The sequence below is a fragment of the Anolis carolinensis genome, unplaced genomic scaffold (genome assembly GCF_035594765.1).
Source record: "Anolis carolinensis isolate JA03-04 unplaced genomic scaffold, rAnoCar3.1.pri scaffold_7, whole genome shotgun sequence".
Taxonomy (NCBI): domain Eukaryota; kingdom Metazoa; phylum Chordata; class Lepidosauria; order Squamata; family Dactyloidae; genus Anolis; species Anolis carolinensis.
Genome location: NW_026943818.1, coordinates 28,539,967 through 28,553,745, shown reverse-complemented (window position 1 = coordinate 28,553,745; position 13,779 = coordinate 28,539,967). Strand labels below are relative to the sequence as shown.

Here is a 13,779-nt window from a genome sequence, read left to right as displayed (position 1 = left end):
TAAATGACCTTGGAGGGCCGCATCCGGCCCCCGGGCCTTAGTTTGGGGACCCCTGTTATAGACGCTCAAGCGATACGCACCGAGTAGCATTTGTAGTATGTAAAAGACAAGCCCGAAGACGCTGTTCGGCTGGTTGATGGCGCTGTCTTTCCCAAAAATGGAACCCAGCAAGCCGAAACCCCGACCCCATCTGGAAGACAAAGGAAAGGGAGAAGACGTCTCGAGGTGAACTAGCTCCCGTCAAAATTAAAAGTGGAATATATCTATAAAAATGTCATGTACATTTGTAGGACCGAGTAAACAACAAAACCACTGAGCCAAATCACACCAAATTTGGCCACAAAAGACACAGTCATCCAATCTATGTCTTTCAAACAAAAAACCTGGAAAAGAAAGTCCAAATTAGAGAACGAGGAAGAGCCGTTTTCAACCCTGGTTGCTGGTCAGAAGGGTAGGTCCTGCCCCCTTTAGGCCCCGCCCACTTCATCTCCTAGCAACCCCCTCGGGCACAATGGTGCCGGGGTACAGCCAGGGTTCAGGCTTTTGAGGCTGCAAGGCTATTCATTGCTATTCCCCCTGGCCAACAAAGCATTCCCATAAGCCACAGCAAAGCGTGGCCGGGCACAGCGAGTAATAATAATAATAATAATAATAACAACACAGTCAGGGAAACCACACAACACCCCAGTGAAATAATAATAGCATTCCCATAAGCCACAGCAACGCGTGGCCGGGCACAGCGAGTAATAATAATAATAATAATGACAACAAAGTCTGGGAAACCACACAACACCCCAGCGAAATAATAATAATAATAATAGCATTCCCATAAGCCACAGCAACGCGTGGCCGGGCACAGCGAGTAATAATAATAATAATAACACAGTCCGGGAAACCACACAACACCACCCCAGCGAAATAATAATAATAATAATAATAATAATAATAATAATAATAATAATAATAGCATTCCCATAAGCCACAGCAACGTGTGGCCGGGCACAGCGAGTAATAATAATAATAATGATAATAATAATAACACAGTCCGGGAAACCACACAACAACACCCCAGCAAACTAATAATAATAATAATAATAATAATAATAATAATAATAATAGCATTCCCATAAGCCACAGCAACACGTGGCCGGGCACAGCGAGTAATAATAATAATAATAATAATAATAGTAACAATAACAAAGTCTGGGAAACCACACAACAACACCCCAGCGAAATAATAATAATAATAATAATAATAATAGCATTCCCATAAGCCACAGCAACGCGTGGCCGGGCACAGCGAGTAATAATAATAATAATAATAATAGTAACAATAACAAAGTCTGGGAAACCACACAACAACACCCCAGCGAAATAATAATAATAATAATAATAGCATTCCCATAAGCCACAGCAACGTGTGGCCGGGCACAGCGAGTAATAATAATAATAATGATAATAATAATAACACAGTCCAGGAAACCACACAACAACACCCCAGCGAAATAATAATAATAATAATAATAATAATAATAATAATAATAATAATAATAATAATAATAGCATTCCCATAAGCCAGAGCAACGTGTGGCCAGGTACAGCTAGTTGATTTATATTTACGAGGGGCGTTCATTATTTATCATTTATTTTCAAGACCGCTGGGATTTGTAGTTTGGCTTCACTTCCTGAGATTTAGGGCTGAATCAATTGACTACGGGTCTGAATCATAGGTAGAAGCTTCTCAGAGCGATAAATCAATGCATTGTGTACACTCGCAGCTCCAGATCAACCACAACAACTCTCCCCATGGTTGTCAAAACCAGTCTGGAAACTTGCATGGCTAGGCCTGTTGCTCACCAAACCCCACCCTGGATTTGTTTTTCAATGAGGCGGAAGAAGAGGGTGACAAAAGAGAAGGCCTTTGTGGGGACGGGACACGGGTTTGACATGTTAGGATAGATCTATCATGGGATATTCTGCTGAAACTGGGATGGCAACATCAATGATCCAAACCTTGTTCTTTTCCACAACTGTGATGTCTGGTGTGTTGTGTTCCAGAACTTTGTCAGTCTGGATTCGGAAGTCCCGCAGTATCTTTGCGTGCTCATTTTCCAAGACTTTTGCAGGTTTGTGATCCCACCAGTTCTTTGCTGCTGGGAGGTGGTACTTGAGGCATAAGTTCCAATGAATCATTTGGACCAGAGTGTTGTGCCTCTGTTTGTAGTCTGTCTGTGCAATTTTCTTACAGCAGCTGAGGAGATGATCCATGGTTTCGTCGGTTTCCTTGCACATTCTGCATTTTGGGTCATCAGCTGATGTTTCGATCTTGGCCTGAATTGCCTTTGTCCTGATGGCTGTGGGATACTGTGGGACTTCCGAATCCAGACTGACAAAGTTCTGGAACACAACACACCAGACATCACAGTTGGTTTGGATCATTGATGTTGCCATCCCAGGTGAAAAAAAACAGAAAAAACTCAGCCGCTCTCAGGACCTCAAGATTGAACTTCAAAGACTCTGGCAGAAACCAGTACAGGTGGTCCTGGTGGTGATCGGCACATTGGGTGGTGTGCCAAAAGATCTCAGCCGGCATTTGGAAACAATAGGCATTGACAAAATTACGATCTGCCAACTGCAAAAGGCCACCCTGCTGGGATCTGCACGCATCATCCGAAAATACATCACACAGTCCTAGATGCTTGGGAAGTGTTCGACTTGTGATTTTGTGATACGAAATCCAGCAGATCTATCTTGTTTGCTGTGTCATAATAAAATAACAACAACAACAATAATAATAATACATCACACAGTCCTAGACACCAATAATAATAATAATAATAATAATAATAATAATAATAATAATAATAATAATAATACATCACACAGTCCTAGACACTTGGGAAGTGTTCGACTTGTGATTTTGTGATACAAAATCCAGCATATCTATCTTGTTTGCTGTGTCATAATAAAATAACAACAACAACAACAATAATAATAATACATCACACAGTCCTAGACACCAATAATAATAATAATAATAATAATAATAATAATACATCACACAGTCCTAGACACTTGGGAAGTGTTCGACTTGTGATTTTGTGATACAAAATCCAGCATGTCTATCTTTTTTTCCGTGTCATAAAATAATAATAATAATAATAATAATAATAATAATACATCACACAGTCCTAGACACCAATAATAATAATAATAATAATAATACATCACACAGTCCTAGACACCAATAATAATAATAATAATAATAATAATAATAATAATAATACATCACACAGTCCTAGACTCTTGGGAAGTGTTCGACTTGTGATTTTGTGATACGAAATCCAGCATGTCTATCTTTTTTTCTGTGTCATAAAATAATAATAATAATAATAATACATCACACAGTCCTAGACACTTGGGAAGTGTTCGACTTGTGATTTTGTGATACAAAATCCAGCATATCTATCTTGTTTGCTGTGTCATAATAAAATAACAACAACAACAACAACAACAATAATAATACATCACACAGTCCTAGACACCAATAATAATAATAATAATAATAATACATCACACAGTCCTAGACACCAATAATAATAATAATAATAATAATAATAATAATAATAATAATACATCACACAGTCCTAGACTCTTGGGAAGTGTTCGACTTGTGATTTTGTGATACGAAATCCAGCATGTCTATCTTTTTTTCTGTGTCATAAAATAATAATAATAATAATAATAATAATAATACATCACATAGTCCTAGACACTTGGGAAGTGTTCGACTTGTGGTTTTGTGATACGAAATCCAGCAGATCTATCTTGTTTGCTGTGTCATAATAAAATAATAATAATAATAATAATAATAATAATAATAATAATAATAATAATATATCACACAGTCCTAGACACTTGGGAAGTGTTCGACTTGTGGTTTTGTGATACGAAATCCAGCAGATGTATCTTGTTTGCTGTGTCATAATAAAATAATAATAATAATAATAATAATAATAATAATAATAATACATCACACAGTCCTAGACACTTGGGAAGTGTTCGACTTGTGGTTTTGTGATACGAAATCCAGCAGATCTATCTTGTTTGCTGTGTCATACAATAAATAATAATAATAGCTTTATTTATTCCCCGCCACCATCTCCCCACGGGTTACATGGGGCACGTTCCTAATGTTGAAGTGAACCCCAACTATATTATTATTTTCGTTGCTACTTCATAACTGTAAATATCTGAATGTTAATACTGTAAATAAACAAAATAAATAAATAGATATATTGGCCAGGCCGCAGATCATTTCTCGGTTTTCCGGGATCCCCTTTTGGGGCCCAAACTTATTGCACAATACAAAGGCATACCGGCTAGATTGAGCTGCTTTGCTGACCTCAAATCTCCCAGTGGTTCTTGAGGTTTAATTTCTGAATGCGCTTCTGTGCGAACCAAGGGAGGCTTTGTGTGCGTGGAGGCGGCAGGCGGTGCCCGCAACAATGCCCCCTTCCTTCTCCAAACACAGGATGCTCGGGACCAGATTCATAATAATACAGGGACGGGCTGTGGCGCAGCTGGTTAGTAGCCAGTTGCAATAAATCATGACGAGATCAAATAAATCACGAGATCAAAACCCAGGTCGGACTGAGCTCCTGACCATTGGTAGTCTAGCTCGCTGTTGACCTAAGCAGCTCGAAAGATAAATGCATCTGTCAAGTAAGAAATTTAGGCACCGCTTTATGCGGGGAGGCGAATTTAACTAATTTACGGCATCATAAAAATCCTTTCAGAAGCGTGCGGAAAGGAATGAGGAGGTATGAAGTAGGCAGCACTGTGCGATAAGCCCTGGTGTGAGAAGATTCGGTGAGAGAAGCTCCAGCGTGAAGGCTGTTCGTGTGTTTGAAGCTCAATGTGAGAGAAGGCTCTGTGAGAGCGAAGCTGTTTATCTGCATGGGAACAAAGCCCAGGTTTCAGAAATACTAATACAGTAGAGCAGGGGTCCTCAAACTTTTTAAACCGAGGGCCGGTCCAAAATCCTACTGTATGTCTAATGCAGGGGTCCCCAAACTAAGGCCCGGGGGCCAGATGTGGCCCTCCAAGGTCATTTACCTGGCCCCCACCCTCAGTTTTAGACTTAGGCTTGCCCAAAGTCTGAAATGACTTGAAGGCACACAACAACAACCACCCTTCTTAACTTGTCTATCTCATTGGGCAGAAGCAGGCCCACACTTTCCATTGAAATCCTGATAGGTTTATGTTGGTTCAAATTGTTTTTATTTTTAAATATTGTATGGTTCATTCATTTACTAATATTGTGCTATGGTAATAATATAATATATTGTGTATACATATAATATTGAGGTGGCCCAGTGTGTTAAAGCGCTGAGCTGCTGAACTTGCAGACCGAAAGGTCCCAGATTCAAATCCAGGGAGCAGAGTGAGCGCCCACTGTAAGCTCCAGCTTCTGCCAACCTAGCAATTCGAAAACATGCAAATGCGAGTAGATCAATAGGTACTGCTCTGGCAGGAAGGTAACAGCGCTCCATGCAGTCATGCCGGCCACATGACCTTGGAGGTATCTACGGACAACGCCGGCTTTTTGGCTTAGAAATGGAGATGAGCACCAACCCCCAGAGTTGGACACGACTGGACTTAACGTCAGGGGAAACCTTTACCTTTACTATAATATTGATAATAATATTATAATGTAATACAATATAATAGTTATTTATTTATTACAGTATTTCTACCCCGCCCTTCTCACACAGTATGGGACTCAGGGCGGCTAATAATAATAATACAATGTAATAAAATTGTATAATATAATAATATTAATTATATATTATATATTAAATGTAATATTACTAATAATATTAGTAATATTACATTTAATATATAATATATTATTATTATTATTATTATTATTAATATGGTATAGTGGTATAGTACAATATAGTAATATATAATGCTCATATTGTGCTGTGTTAATCTATATATATATAAATGAGTGATGGCATCACGGCGACCAACAAAACAACAAAACTACAGGCCCCCCAACCTCGAAATTTGACAATACAATCCATCATCCATGCCTCTAGGTTGATACAACAAAAAGAAAAAAAATAAAGTCCTAATTAGAGGGAGAGGAATAATTGTTTTTATCCAATTGCTGCCAGTTATAGAGGACAAATCTCTGCCCACTTGGTCTCCTAGCAACCAACTCAGCCCAGGGGACAGGCAGACTTAGGCCTCTCTTAGGCCTCTTCCACAGATTATCTAATTTGTACTGGATTATATGACAGTGTAGACTCAAGGCCCTTCCACACAGCTATATAACCCATTTATAATGGACTTAATGTCAGGGGGAAATCTTTACCCCTTACCTTAACTACCACCAATTCCTCAATAGTTTATTTCCCATACCACCAGACTTCGCCACAGCAACGCGAGGCCGGGCACAGCTAGTAATATAATATATTGTATGTTGATACAACTTGTAAGCCGCTGAGTCCCCTTCGGGGTGAGAGAGGGTGGGGTATAAATGCAGCAAATAAATAAATAAATGAATAAATAAACGATTGTTGTTTGGGGGGGGGGGGTTGCACTACAAATAAGACATGTGCAGTGTGATTAGGAATTTGTTCATTTTTTTCCAAATGATAATTCAGCCCCTCAACAACCTGAGGGACCATGAACCGGCCCTCCACTTTAAAAGTTTGAGGACCCCTGGTCTAATGTTTGCCTTGTGATCTGCCCTGAGAAGGAAGGGAGGAATATAAATACTGTAAATAAATATATCAATAAGAGGGACGCTCTGTGCTCGGATCTCCACTCCCTGCACTCAGTTTAAGAGCCACTCAGAAGTAGAGGCCACTTATTGCTTTTGGAGTGGCTCGGAAACACACATCTGACTCCATGGTGGAGACCAAGCACAGGGTCAGCAGCTGACCGGTTCCAAGGAAGGGCCCGAGGAGGAAACTGAACCTCACCCCAGGCCGCACCCAACACTCATTGATCATTCAGGTTTACACTGGGCTAAGCTCACTCCACATTCCTGGCATAATCCGCCCCCGCCTCCATCTCATCCATCGCGGTCAGCAACTTCTCTCGGAGACCAAAGCGATTCAACAAGAAGAGAAAGAGAGCCAAGCCACACCACAGTAGGACTGGAAAAGCATGGAGGTTTCCTGCGACACCCAGCATTCCTCCTATTAGCTGCCCTGGTTTGGGGCTGCTGGGTCGTGAAGTAAGCATCACATGGGCCTAAGGATGTGCCTACACTGCAGAATTAATCCAGTATAACACTACTTTAAAATGCTATAGATTCACGGGATGATTAAAAATAGAAGTACAGTTGGGTTCAAATGACAGGAAGGAAGATCTGCCTGAACATTAGGAGCGTAAGGGCTCCTCCACATGGTCCATGTGGTCTCTTCCCCGTGGTCTCCTCCACATGGTCCATGTCTCTTCCCCGTGGTCTCCTCCACATGGTCCATGTCTCTTTCCTGTGGTCTCCTCCACATGGTCCATGCAGTCTCCTCCACAGGGTTCACGTGGTCTCTTTCCCATGGTCTCCTCCACATGGTCCATGTCTCTTTCCTGTGGTCTCCTCCACATGGTCCATGCAGTCTCCTCCACAGGGTTCACGTGGTCTCTTCCCCGTGGTCTCCTCCACATGGTCCATGTCTCTTTCCTGTGGTCTCCTCCACATGGTCCATGCAGTCTCCTCCACAGGGTTCACGTGGTCTCTTTCCCATGGTCTCCTCCACATGGTCCATGTCTCTTCCCCGTGGTCTCCTCCACATGGTCCATGTCTCTTTCCTGTGGTCTCCTCCACATGGTCCATGCAGTCTCCTCCACAGGGTTCACGTGGTCTCTTTCCCATGGTCTCCTCCACATGGTCCATGTCTCTTTCCTGTGGTCTCCTCCACATGGTCCAAGTGGTCTCTTCCCCGTGGTCTCCTCCGCATGGTCCATGTGGTCTCTTTCACACGGTCTCCTCCACATGGTCTATGTCTCTTCCATGTGGTCTCTTCCCCGTGGTCCATGTCTCTTCCATGTGGTCTCCGCATGGTCCATGTGGTCTCTTCCCCGTGGTCTCTTCCGCATGGTCTATGAGGTCTCTTCCATGTAGTCTCCTCTGCATGGTCCATGCAGTCTCTTCCACACAGTCCATGGTCCACGTGGTCTCTTCCACATGATCGCTTCCACAAGGTCCACGCGGTCTCTTCCACACGGTCTCCTCCAAATGGTCCATGTGGTCTTTTCCATATGGTCCACGTGGTCTCTTCCACATGGTCCACATGAGTCTCCTCTACATGGTCCACGTGGTCTCTTCCACAAGGTCTCCTCCACATGGTCGTTTCCATATGGTCCACATGAGTCTCCTCTACATGGTCCACGTGGTCTCTTCCACATGGTCCACATGAGTCTCCTGTACATGGTCCACGTGGTCTCTTCCACAAGGTCTCCTCCACATGGTCTCTTCCACATGGTCCACATGAGTCTCCTCTACATGGTCCACATGGTCTCTTCCACAAGGTCTCCTCCACATGGTCTCTTCCACATGGTCCACATGAGTCTCCTCTACATGGTCCACATGGTCTCTTCCACATGGTCTCTTCCACGTGGTCCACATGAGTCTCCTCTACATGGTCCACATGGTCTCTTCCACAAGGTCTCCTCCACATGGTCTCTTCCACATGGTCCACATGAGTCTCCTCTACATGGTCCACATGGTCTCTTCCACATGGTCTCTTCCACGTGGTCCACATGAGTCTCCTCTATATGGTCCACGTGGTCTCTTCCACAAGGTCTCTTCCACATGGTCCATGTAGTCTCTTCTGCATGGTCCATGTGATCTCTTCTGTTGGGAGTGAAACTGCAGGAGCACACTGCCCCATGTTACATACTTGATTACCGAACGTCATGTCCGCAAGAGCATTTCTGAGAAGCCAATTGTCTTTCCGCCCTGAACTTCATGCTCAGGTGGGGAAACCTTTGGCCTCCGACGTGAGACTGGACTATCACTCCATCAGCACTAAACTACAGTTCAAATTGGGTGTGGTTAATGACAGCTGGAGTTTAAGAGATGTGGCCAGCATTTTTTCACTACCCTCCTCCCTCAGCAATAATGCAGTTCCGTTCCACTTTACCTGTCACCATTGAGTGCTATGCATTCCTAGGAGTTGTAGTTTTACAATAATAACAACAATAATAAAACTTAGCTTATAGACCACCCTATCTCCTCAATGGACTCATATAATATAGTACAATAATGAGCATAAGTACAAGACTTGAACCCATGACCAAGAAAAAATAATGGCGGTCTTTGGGGGGGATTGATGGGAGTTGTAGTCCACCTACATCCATGAACCCAAGCAATGATGGATCTGGACCAAACTTGCAGCTGGATATTAGTCCAGGCTTGTGGTGCCGTAAATTAGTTAAATTAGCCTCCCCGCATAAAGCAGTACCTAAATTTCCTACTTTCTTTCGAGCTGCATAGCTGTGTTTATATATATATATATATATATACAATATAATTTACAATAATATATAATAATTATAACATATTGTATATACATATAATATTCATAATATTATATTGTAATACGATATAATACTAATACAGTACATATAATATTCATAATATTATATTGTAATACGATATAATACTAATAATACAATATAATAATATTAATTATATATTATTTATTTATTTTTCAGACTTATATGCCGCCACTCCCCTAGGGCTCGGAGCGGCTTACAAGAACCGGCTAAAATCAACAATTTAAAAAACATCTTAAAAAATCTTTAAAAACATCTTAAAAACATCCTAAAAGCACCTTTTAAAACATCAACAACAGAACTCAAAAGCCTGTCGAAACACGTGTGTCTTACATGCCCTGCGGAAGGCCAATACGTTATATTTTACATTAGTAATATTACGAATAATATTACAATATATTGATACAGTACAATATAGTAATTTATTACCAGTATTGTACTATGCTAATATAATATTGTATGTCAATTTAATTTGTAAGCCGCTCTGAGTCCCCTTCGGGGTGAGAAAGGCAGCATATAAATGTAGCAAATAAATAAATAAATAAACATTTTGGAGTTGTAGGTTGTGGGATGTATAGTTCCCCTACAATCTGCACTCCACTAGAGATGGAATTGGACCAACCTTGGAACACAGCAAAAAATATTGAAGGCCTTTTGGGGACATTCACCTTGATTTGGGGGAGTTGTAGGTACTGGGATGTATAGTTTACCTACAATCAAGGAGACCCTGAACGATTGAAAGATTGAATTGAACCAAACTTGGCACACAAAACCCCTATGACTACCGTGTTTCCCCGAAAATAAGACAGTGTCTTATATTAATTTTTGCTCCCAAAGATGCGCTAGTTCTTATTTTCAGGGGATGTCTTATTTTTCCATGAAGAAGAATTCACATTAATTGTTGAACAAAAAAAATGAACATTCATTATATACTATACAGTAGTAGTCATCACAAACCAACATAACCAAACAAACTGTGAATCCTATCAAGAATTTCTTGTTACTACAATTATTTCCATGTACAACACTATATGGTACATACATTTACTGATCCTGCATGCTCTGGTGTTCTGTTTGGCGGACATGCTTCCAAACAAAAACTTTGCTAGGTCTTACTTTCTGGGGAGGCCTTATATTTAGCAATTCAGCAAGACCTCTACTAGGTCTTATTTTCTGAGAATGTCTTATTTTAGGGGGAAAATACCGGAGGTCTTTGGGGGGATTCACCTTGATTTGGGGGGAGTTGTAGTTCACCTACCTCCAGAAAGTACTCTGAACCCAAATACGGATATGTCTGGACCCAACCACAAAGACCTGATATGGCGAAATTGGATGACTAAAGGTCTTTAGAGGAAAGAGAGGAGATTCACCTTAATTTGGGCCCGGGCTGTGGCGCAGGCGGGAGAGCAAGCCAGTGCAATTAACTGCAATGAATCACTCTGACCAGGAGGTCATGAGTTCGAGGCCCGGCTCGGAGCCTATGTTTGTCTTGTCTTTGTTCTATGTTAAAAGGCATTGAATGTTTGCCTATACAATAGTCTCTCGCTTATCCAACATAAACAGGCCGGCAGAATGTTGGACAAGTGAATATGTTGGATAATAAGGAGAGATTAAGAAAAAGCCTATTAAACATCAAAATAGTTTATGATTTTACAAATTAAGCACCAAAACATCATGTTATACAACAAATTTGACATAAAAAGTAGTTCATTACACATTAATGCTATGTAGTAATTACAGTAGAGTCTCACTAATCCAAGCCTCGCTCTGGATAATTCAAGCCATTTTTGTAGTCAATGTTTTCAATACATCATGATATTTTGGTGCTAAATTCGTAAATACAGTAGAGTCTCACTTATCCAACATAAACAGGCCGGCAGAATGTTGGATAAGCGAATATGTTGGATAATAAGGAGAGGTTAAGAAAAAGCCTATTAAACATCAAAATAGGTTATGATTTTACAAATTAAGCACCAAAACATCATGTTATACAACAAATTTGACAGAAAAAGTAGTTCATTACGCATTAATGCTATGTTGTAATTACTGTATTTACGAATTTAGCACCAAAATATCGTGATATATTGAAAACATTGACTACAAAAATGCGTTGGATAATCCAGAATGTTGGATAAGTGAGACTCTACTGTACAGTAATTACAACATAACATTACTGTGTATTGAATTACTTTTTCTGTCAAATTTGTTGTATAACAATGTTTTGGTGCTTAATTTGTAAAATCATAACCTAATTTGATGTTTAATAGGCTTTTCCTTAATCCCTCCTTATTACCCAAGTTATTCACTTATCCAAGCTTCTGCTGGCCCGTTTAGCTTGGATACGTGAGACTCTACTGTACTGTATTTATGAATTTAGCACCAAAATATTATGATATATTGAAAACATTGACTACAAAAATGCGTTGGATAATCCAGAACGTTGGATACGTGAGACTCTACTGTATGTGTAATGTGATCCGCCCTGAGTCCCCTTCGGGGTGAGAAAGAAGGGTGGAATATAAATGCTGTAAATAAATAATAAATAAATGGGGTTGTTGTGTGTCTTTCGGGCTGTGTGGCCATGTTCCAGAAGCATTCTCTCCTGACGTTTCGCCCACATCTATGGCAGGCATCCTCAGAGGTTGTGAGGATGCCTGCCTCTGAGGATGCCTGCCATAGATGTGGGCGAAACGTCAGGAGAGAATGCTTCTGGAACATGGCCACACAGCCCGAAAGACACACAACAACCCTGTGATCCTGGCCATGAAAGCCTTCGACAACACAATAAATAAATGATTTGGGGGAGTTGTAGTTCACCTGAGGGCACTATGAAGGATGTATATAAATATATACATAAATGTATATAAATAAATGTATATAAACACTAATGATGGATCTGGACCAAAGTTGGCAGGTAGACACGATAGGCTGAAATTGGATGACTGGAGGGGTTTGGGATAGGGTGAGGGAAGGGGTTTTCCTTCCTGGGAGTTGTAGTTCACCTATAACCAGGGTGATAAATCAATGATGGACAGGTCTCAAAATTGGCACACAGCACCCCAATGGCGAACTCAACCGAATGGAGGTCTTTGAGGGGAATCACCTTGATTTGTGGGAGTTGTCGTTCGCCCTGGAAGAGGCCTGGGCCGGCTTGGGCCCTCCCTCCGGGGGTTTTGGACTCCCAACTCCCACTACGTGGGAGTTGGGAGTCCAAAACCCCCGGAGGGAGGGCCCAAGCCGGCCCAGGCCTCTTCCAGGGCGAGCAGGGCGAACGACAACTCCCGCAAAGCGCCGCCCCTTGCCCCGGCCCTCCTCCCCCGCGCCCCTCGACCTGGAGGCGATGGCGGCGGAGCAGCGGACGCGCTCCCCGAGGTCGCAGAGGGCCCGGTAGTGGAGGTCCCTTCCCTTCTCGCGCTCCAAGTGGCAGGCGTACAACGAGAGCGCGATGCCGGCCAGGCACACGGCGCACCGGGCCGCCCGCTCCCAGCGCGGCACCGACACTCGCAGCAGGACGGGCGCCGCCATCTTTGGAGCCCGGCCCTCGCCCCGCAGGCTCTGCGCACGCGCGGGAAGAGCGCCGCGCCGCCCATTGGCCCGCGGGGAGGGCTAGGCCACGCCCACCCATGGCTCCTCCCCCCCTCCTTCTCCCCTCTCGCTAAACGGACGTGGCGCTCCAATCAGGAGGCCCACGCCGGCGCTTGTTCTCGCGAGGGTTCGCGTTCGAGACCTGTGACGCACACCAAGGGGAGGAGCTATGACGCATACCAAGGGCTTATCGCTATGGCAGTCAAGCGAGGGGCGTGGCGTCGTGACGTGATTCAGAGCTGGGAAAAGGCGAGGCTTATCTCCAAGGGAAATGGGCGTGCCCATGTGACGTAACCGAAGGGGAGGTGCTGAGATTCAGAATAGGCGGGGGCGTGGCTTATCGCTAGGGCCGTCAAACGAAGGGCGTGCCATTTTGTCGTGACGCAAACAAAAGGGAGGAGCTGCGATTCAGAGCCGGGAAAAGGCGTGGCTTATCTCCAGGTGGGCGTGCCATTTCGCCGTGACGCATTAAAGGGGAGGAGCTGCGATTCAGAGCCGGGAAAAGGCGTGGCTTATCTCCAGGTGGGCGTGCCATTTCGTCGTGACGCAAACAAAGGGGAGGAGCTGCGATTCAGAGCCGGGAAAAGGCGTGGCTTATCTCCAGGTGGGCGTGCC

At 42.9% G+C, this 13,779-nt stretch overlaps 1 protein-coding gene across 1 annotated transcript in view; it reads right to left on the bottom strand.

Annotated features, from left to right (window-relative positions):
* The window catches only part of vkorc1l1 (vitamin K epoxide reductase complex subunit 1 like 1), a 29,861-nt gene extending 16,647 nt beyond the window's left edge, over nt 1-13,214 (bottom strand). The window contains exons 1-2 of the mRNA XM_062959599.1: nt 12,911-13,214; nt 81-190 (exon numbers count right to left, since the gene is read on the bottom strand). Of these exons, the coding sequence (XP_062815669.1) occupies nt 81-190; nt 12,911-13,104 (304 nt within the window). The 5' untranslated portion in view covers nt 13,105-13,214. The remainder of the gene's footprint in view (nt 1-80; nt 191-12,910) is intronic.
* Between the last annotated feature and the right edge of the window lie 565 nt (nt 13,215-13,779).